The sequence below is a fragment of the Varroa destructor genome, unplaced genomic scaffold (assembly GCF_002443255.2).
Source record: "Varroa destructor unplaced genomic scaffold, Vdes_3.0 BEIS01000004.1, whole genome shotgun sequence".
NCBI lineage: Eukaryota > Metazoa > Arthropoda > Arachnida > Mesostigmata > Varroidae > Varroa > Varroa destructor.
Window position 1 is genome coordinate 10,631,243 of NW_019211457.1, and position 27,765 is coordinate 10,659,007.

The 27,765-nt window shown below is 47.5% G+C and overlaps 1 protein-coding gene across 10 annotated transcripts in view; it reads right to left on the reverse strand.

Annotated features, from left to right (window-relative positions):
* LOC111248859 (uncharacterized) overlaps positions 1-24,847 on the reverse strand; it is a 59,419-nt gene extending 34,572 nt beyond the window's left edge. For 4 of the 10 annotated variants that reach the window (XM_086988599.1, XM_086988598.1, XM_086988601.1 and 1 more), the window contains exons 1-2: positions 18,690-24,830; positions 1-15,811 (exon numbers count right to left, since the gene is read on the reverse strand). The exon at positions 1-15,811 is cut by the window's left edge. Coding sequence is in view for 3 of the 10 variants with exons in the window: in XM_086988595.1 (XP_086844721.1) it covers positions 10,114-10,225 (112 nt within the window). In the remaining 7 variants the exon portion in view is untranslated. Of the gene's footprint in view, positions 15,812-18,689 lie in introns of all 10 variants that reach the window. The other 6 variants (XM_086988600.1, XM_086988597.1, XM_086988595.1 and 3 more) reach the window with 5 other exon arrangements.
* Positions 24,848-27,765: the final 2,918 nt, after the last annotated feature.

Here is a 27,765-nt window from a genome sequence, read left to right on the forward strand (position 1 = left end):
ATGCTACGTACACTCATGGTATTGTCCGACAATTTCCTGCTGATCCCGCATCACACAGGCTTATTTACCTTTTGTCCCTTCGTACTTGGGGCTTCGCTTCGCTTCGCTTCCTCATCGTCTTTACGCACAGCAGGCTCCAACGGCAATAGGGATCTCGTCGTATACAACAAGCACCCTCGCTCTCTTGCCAGCAAAGAGAACAATTGTTGACTCTTACTAAAAATCGACGGCAAACTCTGTGGGTTATTGCAGCTTGCATTCTTCTGTAATGCCTAGTCTACTTTGATGAAAGACGCCAACAATTGTCCCGCGTTCAGGTTTCCGATTGAAGTGACCCCTCGAGTTGTCCTCATGTTGCTCGAGCCAATATTTAGCGTTTTCCCGCAACCCTTGTACATCTCCCACGTCGTATCTCTTGTTAAGAGAAAGTTACCACATTCATGCACCGATACGACATGGAGTTCTTCGGCCCTTATGTTTTTCAGGGGATAGTGGCCGATGGCTTAATGATCCTTTCTCCTCACCACTGCTGTTTCTTTTCCCCGCTTGGTAATTTATCGAGGATCCCCTTACCTATCTGGCGGCTTGCATCATTCGTTCGTTTAGTTTTTTCCTCTCTTTTTGCTATAATTTTTCGAGTGACTGCCTTGTTTCGATTCTTCTGTTTAGAGCTAGTTTAGTTGTTGTCGGTTCGGTGCCCTATCCGCTGGCTGTTATAGGACGCCTGACAGAGCGACTTCTGCCGCACTGACTAACAAACTATGATCTGCTACGCCGATGACATCGTGCTCGCCGCTGCCATTTCCAAAACGGCCTGTTGCTACATATATCATTGTTGTTGTTTGTCCACAGTAGTACAAGTGCAGCTACTCCGGATACAACGAATACCTGTTCGGCTGTTGTTTGGAGGTTGTGTGTGTGTTTGGCGTATGAGCGTCCGACATAAGAATTGCAATGGCCGAAGGAAACGCAGCGGTAAGCAACTCAACGCCAGCATCTATGCCACCGGTGGTACTAGACGTGCCACCGGTGGCATAGATGCTGGCATGAAACTGCAGCTATTGAGGACATTGGCCTAACCTCGCTGCGAACCAGCGCGCTCCTTGGCATTCACTCCGACAGCTAGTTGCTTCTGCTGCTGGTGGTAGCAACAGCAGCAGCAGCCGCAGCATGGGTTCTCTACTATGTGGATAGCGTTCCGGATGGACCAACAACAACTTCAATGGCGGTAACAGCTGCAGCAACAGCAGCAGATACTAACATCCGTCTTCATACTCAACATCAGTGGGGATGCTGAACGAGTGGCGTCGAGTGACGTTGATCCAGCCGGGGGCGCTGAGCTAAGCTGAGAGCTGGCTGGCCACATAAAGCTGCGTTGTGCATGGTATATTGGAAACGCATCTACAAACCTCAAGGGGAACTTGGAAGTGTTCGTGGTTACGTTGTAAGAGGCAATGCTGATGCGGCAGCCATCAAAGTAAGTGCGGCTGCTTCTGGTTTCAAGTTGCCTGCCTATGTATACATGTATAATACGAATACACCAGCGACTTCATGTTAGATCACGAGTGCATTTGCAGCAACGTAGACGTATGCTAATGCCAAGCTACGCTATTCTACAGTGCTGTCTATGCATACTGTTTCTCGCCTTAATATATTTTCACTAAATAACAGCTACAGGGACGGCGTCAATGCACAAGCGCCTACTTGTTTTTTCTCCTGCAAAAAGCGACCGGAGGCGAATGGACGGGCGAAGTCCCCACGAAACTCGTCCGTTCGTCCAACGATTGCCGCTATTTTGCCGATGGGCTTCCCGTATCTGACTCTGTCACTGCCCGCTTCTGTTTGAAGCAATAACAGTGAGTGGTGCTACTGCCGCCGGCGTTTTCACGGCCGTCGCGACAGCCATAGCTCAACGCTCCGAACAGGGTAACTACTGCACGATAGACAGATAAACAGACAAGAACGACAGTCGGAAAATCGCGCGGCCGCGGCCACAGCAATAAAAGCAACGACTTCAGGGCGTACCAGACTTGAGAGGCTGATGCTGCTGCTGCTGCTGCCGCCCCTGGCGACGGTGCGTGGAGGAGATGAAAAACGCAGAGCCAGAAAGCAGCAACAGCAAACGCTAAGCAGACAGGCAGGTAGCACTAGGACGAGACAGCAAAACTTCAGTTAGTCCACCATACAACGGCAAGCAGAAGTCATAACGGGGTGCGTTAACACCATGACGCTGACAAGAGTGAGTGCACGACGAAGTCAGGAATAAGGCATGGGCAGGATCGAGCAATACAAGTGAATAGGAAAGGGCAAGGCACGGCAGCACGCCAAGCACGCCGCCGGCTTTCCTGCTGCTATTAGTGATGGTAATGGTGGCGCTAGTGTTGTAGGCTAAGTCACGAACGATAAACCAGTCAAGTCGGTTGGCATTGACGACCACTGCGGCTGCTGCTGGCCAGGCCGCGTCACCGTGAGTGCCCGCGCACCAGGAGCGCAGCCGAATCCTTTTCCTTCTCTGCTCCGGTTATGTGCGGCGGCTGCATTAAGAGCAGCAGCAGCAACAGCACATAATCGAACGAAACGACCAGGCAGTAAGCGGAGAGTCGACCCAATCCGACCCAGCCGGCGGTTGTCAGACATGATCAGGATAGAAGAATGGCGCTCAGCTGGGGCTGGCTGGCTGGCTGGCTGCAGCAGCAGCAGCAGCTGGGTAGCGGCAGTTCGAACGAGAAAGAGAGAAACCAGCCCTGTTCTGCAGTTCAGTTTAATACTGCAATAAGTTAATGTATCGTCGTTGCCACCGCCACCGCTGTAGGAGTAGTAACGTCTGTCTCGTCTACGTTCCTTTCCTGTAATGTTCGCCTGTTGCCTGTGAGTGGCAAAGCGGAGCGCCGAACGGGAGAAGCAAGCGCGACTACTCACAGCCTTTAGCACACGACCACGCCATCAAGCCAAAAAAAGAAGAATAAACAGGCAATGAACGGAAGAGAACGAGGAGCAGCAGTAACAACAGGAGCAGCATCTCTACTATGAAAGAAAAAAAGGACAGCGTAGTTGCCGCCGCTGCGCGACGACGACCCGGCACAACCAGAAGACAACAACAAGCAGTCAGCATAAGCCCAGTCAAAGCGCTGTTGCTGTTTTCGGAAAACGCCGCTAATGCCATCTTTGCTCCTGCTGCCAAACGTAAGTCGTCGTTGTCGTTGTTATTTTTGTTCATCGTTTGGCGCAAGCCAGCCACGACCGTCGACTGTCGAGGTAGCGGCTGGTCGGTTGGTCAAGTGAGCGACCGGCTGAGGCGGCGTACTAGGGAACGCCAATGCAGACCCAGGCACAGAGCAACAACTAGCGACTGCCGCGGCTACGTCATCGGCGAGGGTTGACCTGCGCTGCTACAGGGACACCGTGGGTGGATAAAATGGAAGCAGCAGCAGCAAAAGCCATGATGATGCTGATAGTTGTAGGCCCTTGGCTGTTCGGTTCGACAGTCGGGTCCCCTTCGATGAAACAGCCTCCCCTTTCCACTCTATGGCCTAAACTGTGACAGCCACAGCAACTCACGGCCACCGTAGCAACGGCGGAATAACAGCGCTCACCGAACTACGACGACGACGACTAACTGAGGACGGACAGCGCAGTTCTGCGAGAGAGAGCTCGTCTTTTTCACTGCTCCTATCACGACGCTATGAGCTAGTTGCCTGCGCTGGTGGCGGCGCTGGCGGGCGCTACCAAATCAGCGAACGCTGCCGCTCTGACTGGGTCGAGTTGGCTTGGCTGGCTGGGGAGCCGTGGCAATAACCGGTGCTCGCGGCACCCAGCAGCTGCCGATCTACGTCAACAGGGCAGACAACAGAAAAAGGAGGCTTGCCTGCCTGCCTGCCTGACCGACCGACCGACCGTCCGCCCGGCTTTGCTGCGGCTGTGGAATGATGTTGGATGGCACACCAGTATCAACAAGAGCAGACAACGGCCGTCGTTGTCCACAGGCACTTGCGGCTGTGCTTGCCACAGCGCGCATCCCGACGATCACACAAGATGGCGATGATGATTGTATAGTCGTTGTTGATTACGATGCTGATGATGGTTGTCATGATAATCATCGTAGCGTTGACGCCGATGTTGGCGGTCACACCGATAGCGCATCAGCGCTATCAGACGAGTTATAAAAATTGTTGGCGTTATTGTTGTTGTTTTTGTTGTGCTTGTGGCCGTGGCAGTAGGAGTAACCGATAGATAGACGGATAACTAGATAGGGCTATAGACGGAGAAACAAGCAAACAAACACAGACAGACAGATGTAGAGAGAGAGAGAGGGGGCAGGAGCGGAAGGCGAAGCAGCAGAAACCGACCAAGATGCGATGGACGAATGGACGCCCTCTGGCTCTATTTATACTGTTGCCGTGCTAAGCGAATAGTGCAGGACCGTTCGTAGCTCAGAGACAAGGTAACTATTACCCCTACGGACTCCGTTGCCATATAGAGGCATGCCAGGACTGGCCGGCAAACAGGCCATAAGTAAGGGTCATTGGCGGAGACAATCGCTTGCTGCGCAAGTTACTACGAGTAAGAGAGAATCAAGAACGCCACACATACGAATAGCTAGACAAAAGCGCGTATACAAAAAGGCTCAAATAGATCGCCGCGAATATACGTGTACATATATAGAGAAAGAGGTTCTCCACGGCTAGGAAGTGTTCATGGGGCCATGACATGCGTGTGCCAATGACTGACTGACTAACAGATAGACTCCAGTATGAAGAGCTGGGCTAGAACGAGATCGTCTAAGAAAACTTTGACTAACAGAGGAGCTCCCAGTTGGGTATACAGGCTAACAAAGTCGCGTTCGATCGTTGGTCCAGAGAACCGGATTGCAATTGGTTATGCCTATTTGGTTAACCCTTTGTCGTCGGTCTTTTAGTAAAAATACGATACTGCTACATAACGCTTAACACATTCATACAGGCATTATACTGTACATGCTAAATACAGGCTTCGGGGACCGGTGCCGGACGCACAAAGACCATCCATAGCCGACTGGTCGTGCTACGGCTGTAGCTCCCGCATTAAACGGCGCAACCCAGCACGCAGAAACGCAGTGCAGCAAACGCATAATACACAGACAGATGAGTAGAAAAGCAGACGAAGCGCTTAGTAGTGTGTTCCCAGAAGATTCACATTTCCGTGCCCATGTCCCAACACGAGTCGCAGCCGCCTCTACAAAGTCCTACTGCCCCCAGGAACGTCTATCTAATACAGCTGCTGTTGCTTCTACTATAATAGTATTGTACTAATAAAACGACTATCTTTGTAGGAGGAGGAGAACCAGCAAGCCACCCAGCCTAATGCGACGCCTGCAAATATTAGTCGTACGACTACTAAATCCTTTATGCGTCGTGCCCTAACTTCTGAAGCGTTATCTTACTGGGTATAGTATGCTACATAAAGTAAACGCTCGTGAGTGAGCGAGGAGCTTCACGAGAGACGGAAGAGGCCAATGCGCTATGCTGTGTGTCTCTGTTAGCGTGCGTGCGTGCGTGCGTGTGTGTGTGTGTGTGTGTGTGTGTGTATGTGTGTGTGTGTGCTCGCCGTATGGAAGATGCGGTCTGCTAGTGGGCAACCTGAACAAGGCGAGAGCAGAGGAGAAGCTGCCGTAATCGTTATCGTCGTCACCGTCACTGCTGCTGCTGCTCGGCCGGCCGGCCGGCCGTTCGTTCGTTCGTTCGTTCGTCCGTCCGTCCGTCCGTCCATCCGTCCAGACGCACGCCCTTGCTTGTCTTCCATCCTACTACCCACACAGCTACACACAGGTATACTCACAAGAGACGCGCACAATGCCGACGATTGCGGTAGTGGTAGCTGCGCCAATAGCGACTGCGGCTCTACGCTGAAGAATCCAAGAAAAGAGCAGGCAACCAAGCAAGCAGTAACCCAATGGCCGCCTCAGAACTCAGCACGATGGATAAGGTCAGCGACTTCAGGACGACGATGCTATCGCGGTGCGGAGCTTTAGCTGTTGCCGCAGATGCTGTCCGTGCAACAAGATCAGGGCCCGAGCAGGTTGATAGAGAGGGTAGAAAAACTGCACATAACGATGCTACGGCCGCTGCTGGCAAAGGCAGCGATAGCGGCCGCAGCGGCGGATGTACGAGGGCCGCTGACGGAATAACGCAACTAAAACAGCGGCCAGCCAGCCATAAAGGATCGCCAGGAAAGGATAAAAGGAGCAGATAAAGGCGAAGACGAGAAGAACAAGGCTCAGCTCGGCCCAAACATAATCATGATCATCATAAACAGCAGTTAAACCGACAAACCCAGGGCAGTACCATTTCAACAAAGCCAAGTGAACCAAGCTGGTCCTGCCGCTGAGAACAGAGTAGCTGCTGCCATCGCTCTGCAGCGTTGAGCTCTGTGCTGCGTCAAGTGTCAAATCCAAGCCGAACGCTTGCTGTCTTCGACCGTCACCACCAGCACAGAAAAACTCCGGACATAGAGACAACGGAAACACGCAAACGAGAGGCTGAAGACACAGCGGCGAGTCAGGGAGCAATGACCAAACCTGTCCTCTTTTTTTTTGTCTGTTCATGAAGACTTGGTCGGCCAGATGACTTTGCCTGCAGTCGCACACCACAAGGCGGCCCCGTCCCTGCACTTGCGCACATAAGCGCAGATGTGCACATATGTTTAGAAATGTGTATGTGTCTGGACAAGCTCTTTGCTACACATAACTTTCTCTCCTGTTCTATAAAGTTATATTTGTTAACATGTCAACCCATTGAAATATTGCCTTATTCTGCATCGCGAGTTGTTGTACGTTAACAGGCAATTGATGCTGTGGATTGGGTAAAGGGATTCAGGAGACAGACTTTCGGCTCAGTGACGTAAATGACTCCAGTAGCAGTCTAATATCGATGATTCAATGTACATACATGCCTTTTCGTAAAAGCTAACACATGTTAACTGACTCATATGCCGTACCGTAGAGCTAGCCAATCGCTGTTGTTTGGAGTGCACTTAACTAGAACTTGTTCCGATTATTGTTCGCAGTTATTTAGCATCTCTCTTAACTTACTGACCATAGCTAACGCCGCATGGCATTAATCGCATGAATCGTCTAGTTTTTATAGCGTTTTGTTCAGCCGTTGCCGGAACAGCCTATCCCGTATATGCTAGATTTTTTACGCTAAGTCACAGCGACTACTGTTTGCACGATAAGTAGGTAACTTATTATCTAATGCTGAACAACTAGAAACGGCCCACACAGCCTAATATATGCATAACGATAAAATTTTGCACTTCGACAAGCATCTAGTTTGCTATAATGTCCGCCTATATTAATAGAACAATAAACACGTATGTATAGGTGTATATAATAGTAGCAACAATAATCACTCTAATTCTGCTTTAAGACGTTCTAAATTATAAGCAAACCACTTTGGGAGCGGATTCCAGCTGAGCAGGAGACCCAATTACGTTTGCAAGCGTCATTTCCATAACAGCTTTCGCCCTCCAACAGGTGACAGGAATTTTGACGCGTGCGGCCGTCTAGCATAATGTTCGGAACACCCGTGTTGCAGGCCACTGGTGCGACGACGTTGGCGAGGGTAACAACAGCGTAAAGCAAATCAGGCAGCTCCTCTCTTTAGCCTTGTAACAAAAAGACCCGATCCTTTTTTTACCTTGGTTGTAGTGAAGCAATTGCCTGCGACGAATTTGTCGCGACCACAGATTGCAGGTATATTCGTAACTTTAGCAACACAGTTGACAGGGGCCGGAGTGGGCATAAATATGGTGAATCTAAGAGGCCTATATATATATATATATATATATATATATATATACGTTTTTACTTGTTTGCGGCGCAACAGCCGCCGGCGCTACTGTGGCAGTGATAGGCGCAAGGGACAAGGCTTTGCCACCGACGACCGATCAGCCGAGTGACAGCGAACGCCTGATACACGCCGATGGCTGTCGATGGCTCAGTTTGTGGTCAGACACAGTCAGCATTGATGATGATGCCGCGGTTTGCTGCGTGGCTAGCGATCGCGACGGACGCTGCTTCTACGATGCCATCACTAGGAGATGAACAGAGAAGTAGCGCAGTGAGCAAGCGAGATTGGGTTCGTTTGCGCTTCAAAGCCGATAGCGCCAGCCTGTACAAGTGAGCAAGCAGCCAGCTCTCGTAACCTGGTGTGTTGCTACAGAGGATGACAGCACGCACGAGTTGTGTCGCCATGGCGTTGGTAGCAGTCTTGATGCTTCTGCGAGGAGGCACTGTGTACACTATCCCAATGGTGTCGATACAGTCAGCCAAGGAAATGACGATGCCTTGGCTCGTTCTCTGGAAGTCCGGAAGGTGCTGATCTGCGGTGCGCGCGCATACACCACATCCACTAGGATACGAGAGACGCGCAAGCGCACGAATCATCGTTGTAGTAGTATTAAAAGAACACACAGCGTGCTGCAGCCGGACAAGCAAAATAAATCGACGAGGTAACAACAACTCTAATCGGGGAGGAAAATGAAGCGAGCCACGCACAGATAGTACGATCAGGATGGCGCCGGCAAGAAGACCCGAACGTCGGACAACTAGCGGGAACGGCTTTAGCCGACCACAGCCACGAAAATGGAAGATGAGTTTAACTGCAGCAACAGCTGAAGCCAAAAGACGTTAAAGCAGCAGCCACAGAGGTAGTTGGGACGTTGGCGTCGGTGGTGATGCGTTCATCTCGCAGCATTCCACACTTATTACATAGAACAGGCGAGTAAGCAATGGAACAAGTCGATGATAGAGGTCTCTAATCAAGCGGTCCATACTCCCAAAAAGGTCCAGCTATACGCAGGTCACCGCTATTCATATAAGTGAGGTAGACAGACAGAACAGACGGCTTATTAGACAAAATTAGGTAGTTGGAATAATTCTTTATCCGACACCACCGTCGTTCTCGGCATCGATCTTGCTGTTGCTATTCGCTTGTTGTCTGATCCTTTTTACCAGAAGAGCAATGCTCGCTCGAAAGCGCGAGCGCGCGCGCGCAGCAGCAACCGGCAGGGCTTGGACGAGCGGGAGAGGGCCTGTTCTAGGCGCTTAAGCATGACGCATACACATATACACATGCGTTGGGTTCGAAAAACGGTAGCAGATTCTAGCAAAACCAACCATACCGCCATGTACCGTGAGGAGGGATAAGAGATGACTTGCCGAAAGGCTGACAAGCAGGCAGAAATTAGGACTTCTACTACAAAACCTCTGCATGAGACTGTCCCTGTGGTTCATTTTTTGGGGGGGGGGGGAACCAGAAACGTAGGAAATAACCGAACCCTTGGCTGATCATTCTTTTTCTTCTTCATGCTCGTCGACTTCAACGAAGCTCCCGTTGACGATGTATACAGAGATCTGCTGATATTTGGGTATACGCATGCGTTAGTCTGCTGGGGTCATGGAGCAATTGACCAACGGATGGCCGCCTAACCCATTCATCGCTGTTAATCGAGGCTTTCCGAACCCAGCAACTAGATGCTGCCCAATGGTACACGAAAACAGCGGTTATCAAGCTAGACATACGAAAACATGCGGTCTCCTGGCGCTAGCTGTAACCGCTACGGCGCTACATCAACGCTGCCACTAGCAGAAATTATAGTAATACACCAGTTCCATCGTCTGCTAGTTGCACCGGCTGCATTAATCACAGCGTATATATAACAACATAGTGTAGCCAAGATAACAACCGGCGTATCCCCGCCAACTAGCCACTAGGTTTTCGCTTACTTCAGGCTTGCTTTACGGACGTGCGCGATCATCTAGCTATCCTCCACGTCCTGGTGCATTCGTTTGTTGTTAACATTGTCACCATCGTCACCATTATCATTGTACGACTAAGAAGAGGCAGTCATAGAGACCGGCGTCGTTGAGCGGTCGCTTGCTCGGTTTTTCTATCACTCTGCGCGGAGTTGTAGTAAAAGAAAGAAGCGCAGTGGCGGTACCACAGAGCGCGCATGCAGCTATCAACCGTTTCTTTAGGTGGCGTTAGTCCGCATGAGACAAGGACCAAGTATCAAGTTCGCTTACCATTGCTAGAACATACTTACTCCGCAAAAGTAGCGATACCTACTACCTACCGATATTAGCACTAGTGTACGACAGAGAGCGCTGAGCAGCCTGGAAGTCGTAGTCGCAGCGGCGGCGCAACAGAAGCATCATCAGCAACACGGTGCCGTATGCTACCATCATCCCTCCGCCTGCTAGCCCTATGGCATTCCGGCCATTAACGACGTCGTCCTCAACAATAGCATGAGTCTCACATCACCATCCGTAACGCCAATCCGGCCATCGGCGATGGTTCCTGCCTGCCTGCCTGCCTGGCGCTCGTTGCCGTCCTCCCTCGTGTGGCCTTCGAGCTCAATCAACTAGTGAGTTAGTAAGCTAGCCATGCAGCCTGCGAGTTACCCGGATAGTAGCAGTCAGCCTCTCCTTGCTGCGCAGGAGGCGGCCGACCGCCGTCGTTGCCACTGTACTGCCTCCATTGGTGCCAGTAAACCAGGCTGTGGCAGGCAGAGAGAAAGGCAGACAGGCACCAGCAGCGCGCACGAGCAAGCGACCAAGCCGGGTTGCCTGCTCTACAGTAGCGCCAAAGAGCGCACCATTAGAGCTGTCGTTATTGCTGATGCTGTTGGCGGTAATAATGACGGTGATGGAAGTGATGATGTGTGCTGATGCGGGCACCGTGCCAGTGATCCTGACGGTAGCGGCAGGCATTAGCCGTCGACAGCAGTGAGCCTTTCTTCCCGCCGCCTTCTTTGCTTGCCTTTTTAGTAATAATATTAATAAGGTGATGCCTGCTACTAGAACTGCCGGTGCTGCTGCAACTGCTACATCTGCTATAACTAATACGAACACCGCTGAACTGTAGCAATTCTGCGACGGCAACTGGGCCGCTCACTTTCCAGGAGTCCTATACGGCGAGTACGCATGTACTGGTGGTATGTAGAAAGCCATCAGTGCCAGTATACTACACCCAGTGACGGACGGACAACGATTACGGACGCATACGGACTCAGTTAGACAAGCATACAGATACAAACAAAGATAGCAAGCCAGCGTCGGCAGCGCTGTTGGCGAGATCCAACTAACCCAATGGCGATGGCAGTGTCGCCAACGCCACTAGCCTCCATAACGGCCGACAACGGGAAACGGTGGTGCAGGTGGTGATGGTGCTGCCGCGAATGGCTTCCCGCCGGTCGCTCGTCGCTCATGATCACCGGCAGCACCAAGGGACTGTACTAAGTACACAATCAGCTGCTACATACTTAACGTCAGGGACAGTACAGCTTAATCTTAGAAGAAGGATAGGGCACAGTGGTCATGAGCCGCTGGTGGCGGTTACAGCGCCGCAGTCACGCTACTACGTTGAAGTTGTCGCTGCGGCATTCCTTCATGCTCTCCATCTGTCCCGCTCTTGCTCATCATTCGGTACATTTCTCTCAGTCATAATTGTGTGGGACACGGTAATGCATTTGAAAGGAGTGCGATGATAAAAAGTAAGAAAAACCTCCAACGAATCTCCTATCGAATTTCTCCATTCGACACCGAGAACGAATAGAGAAGCGCAGGTTCCTTCAAATAGAAGAAGGGCAACCAAACGTTTGGTAACTGCTATACAGTTGACTCTGCTGCCGCTTCTTGATCGAGGTTGATATGTTTCCATTTAGAATAAATATGAGGCCACGGAGAGACACGTGTACAAAAGCTGAGGTGACTCTCTTTATTCAAAAAGTCAAAAATATCTACGAAAATAAAATACTAAAAAACTAGGATAGCCAGTTACGTGCAACCCTTCGCAGGTACATATTCTTACTGTTTTAACCGTCCTGATGAGAACTGAGTTCACTAAACTTTATCAAAACGGCCAAAGAGCTGAAAGGCGAACAGACTGCATTTGACGATCGCAGACAAGAAGGGAACTGATCTTTTAGCACATTGGAATAGCAGCTACGATGACTCCCTTAAGAAATCCCATCCCAAAGCAATCTCTTCCCGACAGGAACCAATGAACATCTGCCGGTATGCAGGGGCCCCCGCGCTCCAACGGGCTTAGGCCCCTACAACCAACAGAGCAAGAAACCTGACCACGGGTTTCAGAAAAAGGCCAAAGTTGCTTCTAAGATTCTCAGACCCTGGAAGAGCCGCGTCTTCTCCGGAGCTATTCTGAGCATCCCTTTGTAACAGAACGCATTTGGTCCTGCTCTTAGTCTCCCTCGTTCATCTCCCTTGAGAGGCTCTAACGGCCAAGAACCCGTTTGTTGCCTGAAGAGGACTGCCACCATTCAACCCATACGATCATCTACAGCTTTAGGGATCTTTACATCCTACTGGAAGATAGGCCGGTCCAAGCTAACGTCGACGACCCTGACGGATTTAGCACATCACCTACGCCGACATTCACCTATAGGCGGAGTTGCTGGAGCCAAAGGCAACACAACTACGCTCTTCACCCCAGGGTTATTCTTTCCCTGTTCATGGATGGAGTTGCCACTTTGAAGGAGCAGTCTACAGCCATCAGATGGCTAGGCTGTTCATCTTTCTAGGAATGATCGCGAATGCTTGGCGCACTATTCCCTCGTGCACTGCGACGATTGGCTACTATATAATAATATACGACGGCCATTACACTGCAGCCAGCGTCGATCGCTTCTGTCTGCCAGTGGCGACTACCATTCTTTTCCGACAGGGGGCCTTTCCTATTCTTACTCCTTGCTTTATTTGAGCGTTGGTTAAGGTTCGTCACTGGATCGTAAACTACTACAGTTAGCCCTGCTTGCAGAAGCAGCTCCAAGAAAGCAATGGATGAAGTCAGTTTTCGCTCGACGTACAATAATACATCGAACCATTTGACGCCTTACGACCTGAAGGTAATATGGACTATCAAGGCAAATGCGCTGGTCGTACCTCATGGCCTCAATGAGAGAATTTTCATAGTTACATATATTCTACGGAAATTTAATCTATATAATGGTTTAAAGCAAACTGGCATTTTCAAGATCGCGTACTTCGTTTACTGTAACAGTCTTAAATGAAGGCTCATGGTCTAACTAGAATTTACTGCGAAACCAACGGCCTGTTATAAACCATGTAATATAGAAACCCGTATAGCATTGCAATGATTTCCTCCTGAGCCGTAGCGCGGCTAAAGATCCACTACAGTCAGTTGGCATCAAACTGTCTATGACGAATAGATTGGCGTTCAACATTACAGCAAATACGCATCAATCGCATAAATATTTGATTTCATGCTAAATCTATCCAGCTGAGTTGACATTTAGCCGACGATAATAGATGCATTAACGCTTTCACATTCCTCTACCCGAACCGCGCAGATCTCGCGTTGGCCTAATTCCTTGTTACTTCCGAGTTCTATCAATCGACAAGACTTCGGCGTAATGGTGTATTAAACACGGCTGGTGGATAGCTCTGGAGAATAACTGCAGTCTCATCCGACAACAAGCCTAGGTTATCTATCTCCGTCCTGGCAACTACACCCTAACGAGGATCTTCCCGTCGACAGTCGTTTTCTCATATCCCTATGGCTAACTCTTTGTTATACAGAACCCAAGCAGCGCCTCTAGCCGCGATTCTCTGCGTTACCGCGAGGATCTTATGGAGGGCAAACAAGACCCCGTAGTCTTCACGTTCCAACCAAAAATATCATGGGCCGCCCACTCCGGAAGAAAGCGTAATACTATATTGCCGGCTAGCGAAAGATCGAAGCAAGCGAGTCAGCGCGTTTCCAAGCAATAGAAGCGAAAGCCGAAAGGCGGATAACGCTCAAGCAAAGCTTAAGTTGTTTCCAGAAACACAGCAGACTCTTTTATATGTTGCATGTGTCTACACACACCCACCCATAGTCATCTCCGTGTTCTCGAACGGGCGCTGCCTGGTTGAATAGGCCTTAGTGAGCTTATCGAGCCAAACGGACTTTCTTTACAGCAACAGTAAGGAAGGGAAGAACCACTGGCGCCGCATTCTGTCTATTCTGCTCGCTCATACAGCGCCTATAACCTCACCAACCAGCGGTGGCTAGGACTCTACAGCGTATGGTATGATGGCAGCCTACTTGGCCTAGTTGCTAGGGTGGTTCCCACTAGTGACTGGGCGCGCTCCGCCGGGCACTCCGATATTCGAAAAAAAGGCCTATGCCTCATGATCGGGTCCGTGGGTCTGCTGCTCATTCCGCCGCAGCCTCGAAGACGGACCGGACCTCCTAGGCCGCAAAGAACTGCTGCATCCGTCCCATCCCAGTCTACTGTTACTGCTATAATTCTGTATATATAGTCTTATCATGAAAGAATGACCAGTCACTTACTGCCACTGCTCTTGAACCGTCGAAGACCTGCCGGCAAGATCTCGCAGGTTAGAAATCAGGCCAAGTTGCCAACTAAGCCGATGCGACTAGCGATGTTACGGGCATGTTATGGGCCAACTGCGCGGACGGCCACTCCAGAATAAACTAGAAAAAAGGGCCACTACATCATCAGCATCTTCCAGAATCTCTGACCACTAATCTATGGTGGTTGGTTGTTCCCTCTGTGATTCGAGGGCGCTAACATTTATCCACAACGTGCATGGGTCCCGAAATTTTACCCGGAGTCTTTTTTGAAAGAATGCTTTGGCCAAGCCGAGACGAGCCTCGGGCCGTTCTAGGACTTGTGGGGATCTCTAGTAGAAACAACACCGCGCCTAAGCGCCAAATGTCAAGTAGACTGGTAGCGGATATCATCAAAAGGCATGGGTGACCTGGATATCAGGAACTGAATGTCGGAATGGATTGCCAAACGTTGATTCAGTGTAGGAGATCTAGAACATAAGCAATAATAGAAAATCTAAGCTGGTGCTAGAGAAAACGAATTGACAATCATGACTACAATAATAACAAAGATCTAATGTATTACCTTTTCGTAAAAGTGTGTCGTAGTACGTATGAAAGCCATATATGCGAAACTGAATTCTGGCCGAGCCTTTCACGCGATAGTCTGAGTCAACGTGAATCAAAAATGAAGATTCTGTAGGTTTCCATCATCACTAACCAAATAATAATGTCGATCGCAGCAACGCTATGGGCAAACTTCAAAGGTTTTACCACTATGGATGAACAACACGTACATAGCGAACACCAATGGGACGAACCGGTACAAAAACAAGAGCTCGTTTCTAAAGAACAACTCTACGGCTTATGTAGCCAATTTAATATTCCTGTTTTAATGATACACCCCATAATGAGTACTTATATACATATTTACATAATGATATTTTCAATAAAAATATTAACTTTTATTAACACTATCATTATCATCAGTACTAACCAATGTAACAGAGGCCGAAACAGGAACAGCCATTTAAAAAATGGATCACAACATGAAGAGACCAAATAGTCTCCTCAGAAAACGCAAAATTCAATCTCATCACCTTTGCCAGGCACATTTCGCGCCCTGGCCTGCTTGTATCTAAATGTTGATAGGTCTTTCTCTGTCTACCCCCTCACCCCATCGTCACGATCAGGTTGAGAATGGTCTACCAGTGATTCATTTCGTATACGATATGTCTTCGTCTTGTTCGCGCGGCAAGCACAAGCGCGACACAATCCAAACATCTCTCTTCGCTCTTGTTCTTCTGCGAGCTGCGCCAAACGGCTGTAGCGTCCTTCACATCAGCAGATGACTCCTACGCACGCCCGGCCAAGCCAAAGGCAAGTTGCGGCGCCATCAAAAACTCTGCCTGAAAAAGGAAACATCACGACAATCGCACACGGCGCGACCAGCACCACTGCACGTCACGGGAACGGCAACAACAGAAGAAAAAGAAAACACGATGAGGAAGAATCCCTTTCAGAGAAAAAAACCACATTTGGATTTCAGCACCAGCGCCGTAAAACGCCGTGTTTGCCTGACGTTTAGCGCGGCTTAAATCGTACTTCTGTCTAGCCAAGAACAGGCCGCACAATCACCAACAGCGGCGATGCGACTTGTTCTATGCTTCTTCTGTGCTATTCCATGGTATTATGGTCTATGTAACGTTATTGGGACGGAGCCATTTACAACGGCCTATTTCTAAGTATATTCTTGGATGTAGAATAACGAAGAAACCGAGGCAAAACCAAATAGGAAGATGTGCTCATGAGATTATATTGGCACCCGCTTGATAAGTTATGAAGAAGGAAGCAAATGAAGGTTTTTATGTGAATCACCCTAACACAACATTCTTGTATACGCTGCATGTAAAACAGGCATTGTGGATGCGAAGAACAGTTAATTATTATTATTTATATAATTACTATAGATAAAGGAATTAATACAGTCTAACGGGCTAACTGTTACATCAACGTAGTCGTAGACTTACGGTAGCTATTTAGTATTTTACGATATAACACTGTTTTTTCATCATAACATATTTCGAAACGTTCTTTTACGCGCAAGGTGACGATTGAATTATTCTTGTTACAGTTCTTGTTTAGAACTGTAATTTAATTGGATATTTTTGCAGGTCGCGATAGCCGAAAGCTGAAAACCTATTAAAGGAAATAACTATAACAGTAATAAAAATGATCTATGTTAGAGATCATTTATCCGCAAAAGTTATAGATAAATATTCGTCAGTCGTGTTATCATTGAGGTCGTTGCAGGCAATCAGATCGGGCTGATCAACGAAAATTGTTATCAAATTCTGAAAGTATAACTCATCACTACGTTTCTAGTGCGAATAAAATCTCGGTCGAACAAACCGTACAAACAACATGCATATTGACATCAAAGAGTTCTGAGGAAAGCAAATTATTGAAGGCTCTGTATAAGGGCCTAATTATTCTATTGTGTGTATCTTCTTCTAGAAGGACAAACCGCAAAGAGGTTTTCCTTTCTGTGTAGTTGCTCTACTTATAGAGAACAGGGAAACGCGTGTTTTTGCAGAAGAGGATGAGACATTTCGGTCGTTCAAATCATGCAGAGATAAATACCATCAGCGTTCAGCAGCACAATAACCGGGCACCAATTTGTAGCGTTTATTATTTTTTCATAACGAACGAAGGCGTTTTATAAGCTGGCAATCGAGATAAGTCTGTGCAATCGATTTTACTGTTATTGAGTGATTGGAAGATTTCGAGAATCAGTGACCTTAGAAACACGTACAGCACTTTTAACTACGAAAGAAAACAGTTATATTGGCTGGTACTGGTTTCACAGCACAGCATACTTTAAAAGCTTCAAAAAGCTACGCATGCTGATAGTTCATTGTCGAAGGACTAGCTGGCGTATGGAAGGAACTAATATCAACTATTGAAACACCTTGACTAGACCCATGACGTAGGGCATACTCTGGCCTGTAACTAATAACGCGATAAAAGCAGCAGGTAGGGAAGGTCATTGCTATAATATTAGTGCTGGCAATATTAGCATCTATGAGCCACGAAACATTCTGTTGAACTATCGTTCGTATCACCTTTGTTCTTGAGTAATTCCGTTCAAGAGCACGTCAGAAACCATAAGTATTACTCAGCTGGAAAAAACAGCTGCCATCTGCAAAAAACCAACAACTCCCTCTCTCTTTTTCAAGGCATATGCCTGATAGCAGGTAGCGGTCTAAAAATTTAGCGGTAACAGCCTACCATTACCTTACTAGTAAAGTGCAGTGTTATACGGCCATACAAGATCGATAATGTCGTACATAAAATGCGAAGCGTGGTCTGCGTTACAACTGCTTGAGCTCATCTACAAAGCTGGTGCAATTTCATATCTAGCTCACAAACATAGCACAGAGTGCAAAATAGATCTATCTGCTTGCCGTAGCATCGAATCGAGAGCTCACGATTTCTCGACTTGTAGCCCACTGCGAAATGCAACATGATAACAAAGCATGAAAAATAAGAACTATAGACGACGAACGTGTCACCAAGAATCAAGCAACAGTGGCTTCGCTCAACTGCTCCTTTTCCCGTCCAGCATTTGACACAACCGGTGGCGTCCAAACGCTAACTGCCTGCTGTGATCCTGGCAACGGCGGCAGTGGCAATGTTTGCTTATATCGCCTCCAGCGTCCAGCGAATCAATGAACGGCACAAATAAGCACTTGAGACGACGCATTTCCATGCGAAGCTTCAAAACATCCACCAATGGCAGAATGCTAGAACGCCGAAGATGCAGTCAAAAAAGTATCTGCGAGAAACACTGAATAACAACGTTGAGTTTTGCTACAACACATGATGCCCTTTGACTGAAGTGTGCGGTACGTATATATAGGTAAGATCTATACGAATAGTCACCATCAGAAACTTCGCTGTCAATATGACACGTGAATTACAGATTGCTTAACAAGTTGCTAACAAAACCAAATGAAATTGATATTAATTCTTTCTAATAAAAATTGTGTAATTATAAAGTATTAAAATTGGTAAAGTGTGTGTATAGCAATGAGCACATTATTACAGTAGCAATCCTTCTCTCGCACCTTATATGTTCAACTGCCAATTTCTGTCACGAGTGAACGCAACAGCTATAATATAATTGCAACGACAACTGCAATGAAAAAAATAAACGACGACCGTGTCGATAACCGACAGATTTTAGGTAGAAGATGTCGTATTATAATATCAATCGCTGTCAGCGATCCGGTTTTCTCGGCTTTCGACTATCGAGTGACACAATCAACTTACATTGGGGCGGTGCTCCTCTAATCCGTCGATCGTCGATCCTCGAACAGGCACAAAATTCACACTAGTACACATTTACAGGCACAAAAACACACAAACAGAACATTTGCAGTATTTGTCACGTAAAAAAAAAACTGGCAGTGGACGTTTTTCGAACGCCCTTCGCAGAAATTAGTCTATCGAAAGATAACATCAACAATCACTTAAAACCAGATCTCTAATGTGGATGATCGCGGTTCGAACGATTCTCTCTCTCTCCCCCTCGCTCTCTCTCTCTCTCGGTCTCTCATACTCTCTGACGCAAGCCATCCCGATGCTATTGTACACAAAGAACAGCCATCGACTAAACGATAAATGGATGCCTCTTCTCTTTGGTTCGTCTATTACATAAAAAAAAAGCCCTCGCGCACCTTTAACATTGGCTACCATCGCTAGCAGACCATCACTGCAGGTTACTATTCCATACCATTTTCTTGGCGAAAAAGATAACCCAAAACCTCAAGTAGCATAATTTGCCGCGTGAATTCAACAGGAACTAAAATTGTCCCCCCTTGTCATTGATATACGGGCAACGGCTGTTAAAACTTAGGTTTAGACTTGTGGTGCTAGAGTTTTCGTTGTGTGGCTTTGCGTCGATACGTTGGAATCAGCTGGTGAGCGAAATTCTTTCCTTAAACGTTGGGTTGGTAGCACATTCTTTGGTTAATTTCACAGATTCATATATATTAAAACAGTTTATTTGGTGAATGTTCAAAGCATGGTGACATAAGCTTATCTTGACTTTCACAAAAATATGGCGAGAAGAGGTCGTCAGTCACACAAACTGGGAAACTTTGCACTTAGGCGATCCCCTCCCCACACGGAGCGGGAATTTGATTGTCACATATTCCAAAAGAGGGCAAAAAGGACACACAATACTACACCTCACAATTTTGATCCTCGTCGCTGCCATGATCATCTATTTCAACACACGGGGTGTGTCGGGGCAAAAACAATAAATTCTACTATGTGTAAAATGCATGCTTCTCGAAATATACTGGTTCGGCGCATGTTGCGTACTTGATTGTCCAATCACTTAGTTTCCACGCAACAATTGACATAATTCGTGGAGATTTCCGAGCTCAGGAGCCCGCGATCCGTTTGCATGCGATGACGACGCGCTGCTGCTGCTGCAGCCGCCATCGCTTCATGGATGGGGTCACCGTGCGTAATGCAGTGCATAATTTCTCAGCGCTAATGTTCCCCTCTGGTGAGAATAGATCTTCCTCTATCCATATATTTGTATCAAGCTATCGTAGCATGCATGGTTATCGATCACAACGCTAGAGTATCACTCCCGTGGACGAGATTCCCTCTTAGTACAGGTGTTGTGCTCATTTGCCGTACCAGCGTCATCTGTGTAGATTTTTCTCGGCGGCTGCGCCTACGACAAGATCAACAGAACCGCGACAGCGCATCACCGCTAGTTACTCGTAGATCAGCAGCATCACCACCTCTGTAAACCTCCTTGAATAGCAGCAGATGCTCTATGCAGAGATCCTAGTTCTTATTGTACTTCTCTATTACTGCGCTCAAATATCGGTGTTTCTTTATGAAAATCTGTACGTATATGCGTATATATCCATCAGTTCGTCTGTCTGTCTGTTGGCTGCCTGGCTGTTCGTTTGAAGGCCGCTGTCGTAGGCTCAACTGGTGAACGCGCAAAATCACCGCTACTGCTATTACAATTACTACCGCAACTGCTTTTGTTGTTGTTATTGTTACGGCTGCTACTTTGTCCGTTGCTTCTGCTATATATGACTACCACTAGAGCCTGCGGTGCAATCGTCATCGTCGGCCCGGCGGCGTTCACTATCTGCCGTTCGTTCCGTTTAGCGTGTGCCGTTGGATAGTAGACGTGTAGCAAAACACCGAAAGAGATCGTAAGGCGCAATAGATCCTTCCAAGATTCACCAGCAGCCATCGCCACGTCCATCAGGAGGACCGCCGTTGTCCACGACGACGACAACGACAACGATATCAGCTGCGTCGTTGTCGCAACAGCAGTAACTGGCCACAGAGCAGCGGCAGTAGCAAGTCGCTGTTGCCGCGGTCGCCGGTACTTCTACGGATCGGCAGGCGGGCAAGCGGGCGGGCGGGCGGGCGGGCGTGCGTCGGGCGGGCAGTTGTACCGAAGTGGTACTTCTTCGCTCATGAATACACACACACACACACACACACACACACGCTCAGCGCCAAGCGGCCTGATGGTGCATGGAACCATAAAATATAGGCCAATATACCCTAATTCATCTTCTTTTTTCTGCTGACTCCAATGTTCTCCACGAATATTTTCTGCGTAGAAATAAGCTGCAAGGGTCATAAAGTGCCATTATTAGTGCTATTGTTGCCATATGCTTAAGGCGTATTGTAGCAGCATTTATATAAGGAACACGAAGACTTTAGGCTTTCTAGATTCTATTGGGCACAGATAGTGAGCATGCTCACGGTTATCCTTACAGTCTTCGACGACAGTCAGTCAGCGACCTCTCCTGCGATGCTTCTACGCGGAGAAAATCGTGTACATAGCGCAGCACCATATATTCATATCCTCCCGTGTCAGGTAAGTATGCGATATGCACGATCGCGCTATTGCGTAGCAAACAAGCCTCACTAACTACCAGTAACTGCAGGAGGTTCAGCGGGAGGACTGTGAGTGTTGTAATTATATTTCTACAATTGATTCTATAGAATGATTGACCAGGCCACAGTACCTTGGTAATCGGCCGGTCACCGGTGGTGGTAAACGGTAGCCCGAGCCGCTCGCTCGTTCGCCCGATCGTCATTTCGTTGTTGGCTGTTCACGTTCGCCTTTTACCTTCTCCTGCTGCTGCCGCTGCTGTTGCTGTCTACGGCGCAGCCTTCTCCCGGTCGAGTTGCCGCCGATGGCGACAGCAGCGACGGCCGCTCTTTTCGTTGCTTTTGCCTTTTTTTGCCTAGCTGACTTGCTTCCCGCCTGCTGCCTTCTTTTTGTTCCTTGCTTTCTTCCTTCGTTCGTTCGTTCGTTCGTTCGCTAGCTCTTTCATCGTCGTAGTCATGATGGCGTGGTTGCTGCAGGCGCACTGCCGCTGCTTCCTGGCTACCTGCTTATTCCATCTGCTGCTGCTGCTGCTGCTGCTGCACTATAGGCGAACGAACGAAAGAACGAACAAACGGACGGATCGAGCGAACACCGCCAACAGCACCACTCGTAGTAGTAGAAGTAGTAAACACCAGCGATACCAAGACGAGGACGGACGGCCGGCCGGCCGGCAGGCGGCGGCGGTGGCAGTCAACCAGTGCCAGCCAGTGTTGTCGCTATCCGTGCTGCTCTTGCTGGTAGCGATAGTGGCGACTCTTCGTTGCTGCTGGTATTGCAGCCGGTGTCGCCGCTCCCTACCCGTGGCTCTATTGCTGGTCTTATTTTGCACATCTCCACATTTGGTGCGGGCTACAGACAGACACAAGGACAGGCAAATGTAAGGACAACATCACCATCCCAGAGCGCGTAATAGCACCGCACTGTAGAACACCGTCTAACCAAAACATCATCCCTGGTGCACTGCTGAGAAGCAGGCTGACAGACAGAAGATCAGAGGGGATGAACAGGCGGGTGGATAGGTTGGCAGGCCGGCAACCAGCTAAGAGTACATTGATTAAATCGTACTCTGCTGTGAGCACAGCACAACGATACTAACAACAGTGGAACGTGCAGCAGCGATGGTAGTTCGACTGGCAGGGGTAACGTAATGGAGAAAGATTAGTGTAGTTAGTTTGTACAAGCGGAATAAAACGAAGCGAAATAATAGCGATGATAAGGGTAGCTTTCGCTGCAGCCGCATAACACTGTGTCACAACGCTAAGATAATACGTCGCTACTGTTCATGTGACTGTGGTGATGATCGAAATCATCTGACCATCAGTCAATCGATAGGTCGACATTGACAAGTTCAACATACTTAGTTGTTGTTACATAAATCTGCTGTAGGTCGCTCATAGAACACGTTTCGGTGCACACACAAATGGGTAGCGAATGATTTAGAATTAAGGATTCTAGTAAGCAGCAGCAGCAGCAGCAACAACAACAAATTGTTGTGAATCTATTAGGTTCAGAAGCAGTCAACAAAATAACCACTAAGGTGGTAAATAGCAAATGTGTATATATATGGAACGACAGATAAAAGCATCCTGCTTCAAGTAGAGAGTTAAACTCCTTCGGTGGTGTTGTTTTGGCGTCACGGTCATTAGCGCTTGCAATGCAAGCAAGTGCTACCATCGTAAGTCTCTGAATTGATTTGTTATTGAATTGATTAGTGTGCCAACAGCCCGCTACTTCGGCGGCTGGCTACAAAACACCATATCGACCGAAGGGACAACTGGCAATATAGCGGTCTACCATCGTTTGTGGTGTTCGAGGAATGGTGCTAATGAGGACGGTGCCGTTCGGTTCTGCTGCGCCATCGGTGAGAACTCCGAAGCAACACATCGGCAAACGATGCCCACCATGACCAAAATCTTGATATTCACATAGCACACAAACGAAAAGTTGTTGTTTGTATTATTGTCGTAGAAGCGCTTCGATCTGAGCGCAACATCATGTTTACTTCAGATCTACTTAAGGATTTTTCATCTAGCACAGACGGGTTACAGGCACCAACACCTGCCTCACGATCGTTTGCTTCGACTGCCATTACTACGGATATCAGTTGATGCTGCCGCACGGGACGGACGGATGGACGGACAGACCAGCGGCGGGCGGCAATCGCCGCTAGTAGATCGAACATTTCTATTCGTACAACTGCTCCAAGTACCACTAGTGCCGTCACCGCACTAACGAACTGCCTCTTGCCTTTTGTCGAACACAGTTTCGTCTATCTACCTATCTGACTGCTGCCTGGCAGCAGCTAGCCAACCAGTCGCTCATAACAGCCTCTATTCGTGTACAACTCGTACAGTCTCCTCATGACTTCTCACTTATGCGGGACCATCCAACAGACAAATGGACACGAATGTAGGTGGCACTTTTTTGTTTGTTGCGAATTTTGTGTGCACTTTTCCAGCCATCAAGCGCTGTAGTCTTTCTGGCTGATTGACCGTCTGATTAACACGATTTGCACTGTTGTTTACGCGAAGGCAACTATTCCTGTTGTCCGTGTCCATTGCGTGTCCCTCTCTGCGTGTACGTGCGAATTTTCCGTTTACTTGCACCACTAGACGGTAGGTGGACAGAGGCTAGTTTCTGACCACCGAATAAACTCTCTACGCTGGTTTGTGCTGCTTTGTTCTTCTGCTGCTATTGTTGCTGCTGCTGATGTTGTTGTTGCTGCTGCTGCTATTTAGCATGAGCTGCTAATGCTGAGACTGCTGCGACTGTGGGGCTAGCTAGCACTGCTTTGCCTGCTGCTGCTGTTGTACATTTGCTGCTAGGGCACAGCACCAAGGTCCAGAGACTCACTACAACACATCGCTCCGTCCAAGTAACAATCAGCCCACAGCAGTCGCAGCAGCACAAGCAGACACATCAACTAGAAGAGAGGGCAACAGCGGAGACAACCAGTCAGCGACCATCGACATAGGAAGCACTAGTGAATACGCCATCAAGCGTATCGACAGACACCAGCAGACACACACACACACACACACACACACACACGGCCGGCCGGCCAGCCAGTGCCAGTACGAGTATTGCAGACGACGGCCTGCGCAGCGAGTCAACAAATGGAACCACTGCCACTCGCAAGTGCACCAGCAGAAGCAGTCATGACTTCACGCCTGTAAGCTCTCAACTGAGCGGAGTCAGAAGTGCCACATCTTGACGCGCGTGTCTGCCGAGCATTGGCGACCAGAGCTAGCTCGAGATCGTCTGCCCACGAACCCCAACAAATATCTACGACGACAACGATGATGACGACGACGCCGACGATGACGATGACGACAACAACAACAACAACAACACTTTATGCTCCTCAATGATTAGCGTTATGTCCACACACCGCTCTGCTAGTTCAGCGGATGTAAAGCTCCGGTAACCAATACAAAATATACACAGGCACAGACACACGCACACACACACGCTTGCTCGCCATGATCGAATGAACGTATTCGTTGCGGGACTGCTCAAAACTGGCGGGTGTGTGGGGACTATGGACAGGCGCTGGACTGGAGATGCAATGCCAATGTTGTTACAGTCACGCTGTTGTTGAAGATGTTATTACTGCAGCTGCTGCTGGTATCGGACGCAATAACAAAACAAGGCATAACAGCAGAACGCGTCAAACCATAAACGAGACAGAAGCGGGACACGCAGAACGAGAATATCGCTGTGTGTATATATTTTAGGAATGTATAGGGAAGTGGTGATGGCAGCGGCTGTGGTTGAGATCGTGCCGTTAGTAACAGGTGAATGGTAGTGATCAGACGAACAAACACGGACGACCGAGCCAGCTATGTCGCTAGAACGTAATCAGACCGTCGTCAGCATCAGCAGCAGCATTGTCGTTGCTTACTGCTACACTTTTGTTGGAGAAAAAGCCAGAGAATTCGAGGCAAAGGGGGACAGACCGAGAAAAAAAGAGACGTACAGAATGGATCAAATGACCAGGCGGAAGCCATGAACGTGGTAGCGCTTGATCACATACACAGATACAGGATGTTTTGAAAAAATGTGCACACTGTGATTTAATTTGGACATTTTTTTTTCTGACAGCACAATAATTAGCGGTAATCACGCGAATTTATTGCGAAAATATTACACGTACAATAGCACTTTGGTTAAGACACTATCTGTGTGATTTAAGGGCATATCTTGAGGAGAATTATTTAGATAGATGGCTTCAACGAAAAGGTTATATGGAATATTCTGCCCGCTTCCCAGATTTGATGCCAATCGACTTTTTTTTTTTGGACAGTACTTCCTAGATAGTCTACGCTATAAATACAACAATACAACAATTTCGAAGTGTAAATCAATAGCCCACGGTAATAAGCGGACGTATTGATACCGGTGATAATTTTGAAGATGTGCGATAGGGAAGAAAATGACGCATTTCATGTGGATTCTTTTGCAATGTAAATATTAATTTAATGGAAATGAAAGTGGGAGTTATAATCATTTAAATTGAGCGTACATTTTTGGAGCACCCCCTATATATACATATATAAGAAGGCCGACGCATTTCGGATTTGATAGTAGATAGGGTAGTGGAGAATTGGAGTGTACGCAAAAACGCGAATGGAAGTATTAAACGTGTTCAAATAGATTCGCCACCACGAACGAAGGTGGAGAGAGCGGTGGGATCGAGTCATGCAGTTTCGAGTTTTCCGAAGTTGAACAAGGGGCACCCAAGAATAGCTAGCTTCAATGACGCATGGAATACTCTTGGAGACACGTGTTTTTAAATAGACCAGTACAGTGCAACTATAGCTACGGGGTCGCTCTTCTAGATTTCCACATGTGAACCCTGATGATCTACCTAGAAGAGGGTGGCTTTGGACAAATAGAGATTTATGTACGAGTAGGGAATGCCAACGAAGAATCTAACACCGAAATAATGAGCAAAATTTTCTGTAGATGAAGTGCAGCGTATTATTGCCTGTCATTCTTCCTATATAATTATTATTTTTATTATTATAGTCTTGGATTTTTAACTTGTGTACAAGTGGAAATGAGTTTTTTTCGCGAATGACTATCTGAAAAACCTGCAATCATTAATAGGAGGATTATTTGGGTAAAAAAAAAACTGATCACTTTAATTCAACGCACCTAAGTCTGGTTCACTATTAACCGCTCAGAATGCGATGGGGATTGCTGCAATGATCTATTCAGTGTAACTGAACGGGGTCACCTTTTTACGAAGTGATCACTTTTCCTAACTAAACTATAAACAGACACAGCAAAAACATATGATCATAAAATGAATGCTATGGAAACAAATGAGTTAAGATATGTTCTGTGTTGACGACCTTGGAAATACGATGGTCTGCGGAGTCTGCCTCGATTTTGAAAATATAGGCCTCGATTTCTGCACCCAACTGCCCAGCTGCCCTATATTGTTTCCTTGCACTTTAGCTCAAGAGCGACAATATACACAAGGTTACCTAATAACAGTTACAAAGGAGCACAGCTAGATTCTACTGCCGTAAAGCAGACATCACAATCAAAGTATAGGTTTGTTTGAAGGTCCACCTCAGTTAAGAAGAGCAAAGAAGAGATCGAGCCCATGACAACTGAGCTTATAAAACAAAACCACAAACTTGTGCTATACAAAATCGCGCACAATAACTTTAATAAATACACTTTATTAATGTATTTTTAACCCACGCAAAATCCAGTGTATAACATACAATTTTATAAAACTTCCCACCAAACCACAAGCATCGGTTTACCGATTAAAGTGTACTTTTAGGTAACATGTAGGACACCAGATTGGGAACAAGACGAAAGTAACAGCATACTGTTTAGCAATGTTAAAGTACAAAGAACGCACGTGATTCGCATGAATAGGCTTTTGATTTTCAGGTCTACAACAGGCACAATTAGTGTACCCATAATTGTAACAGAGCAGTCGGCACCTTTAATTAGAATGGGCTGCGATCTACGAGAGCGCTACGCGCGGCGAAGAACAGGCCAGTGTAGCAAAATAATGGACGATTTTAGAAGCGATCAGACCCAAGCTTTGCTGATTTTATTGAAGGTCACATATGGGATAACAGCATACTGATAAATAAAAAACAGACTAGTAAATGCAATTTTGACTGAAAGAAAAGCACAGTTAAACTAACTTTCCTTGCACTTATGTGGGCTCACCTCATCCAAAATTGCAGTCGATAATACAAACGTGCCATTTGCTCATACTTCTATATATGCATGTCTTTATATATGTCCTATATATATACGTTTGTCAGCTTATGTCAAGCAAGTGCTGGGCTTGTAGAGAAAAAACTGTAGAAGTGACGACAATGATTGATGCAATGTGTGATCGACAAAAACTATCCCATTTATTAATTATTTGATTACTTCATTTGACTGAATTACATGAAATTTCGTTATTTTAATTTGTAT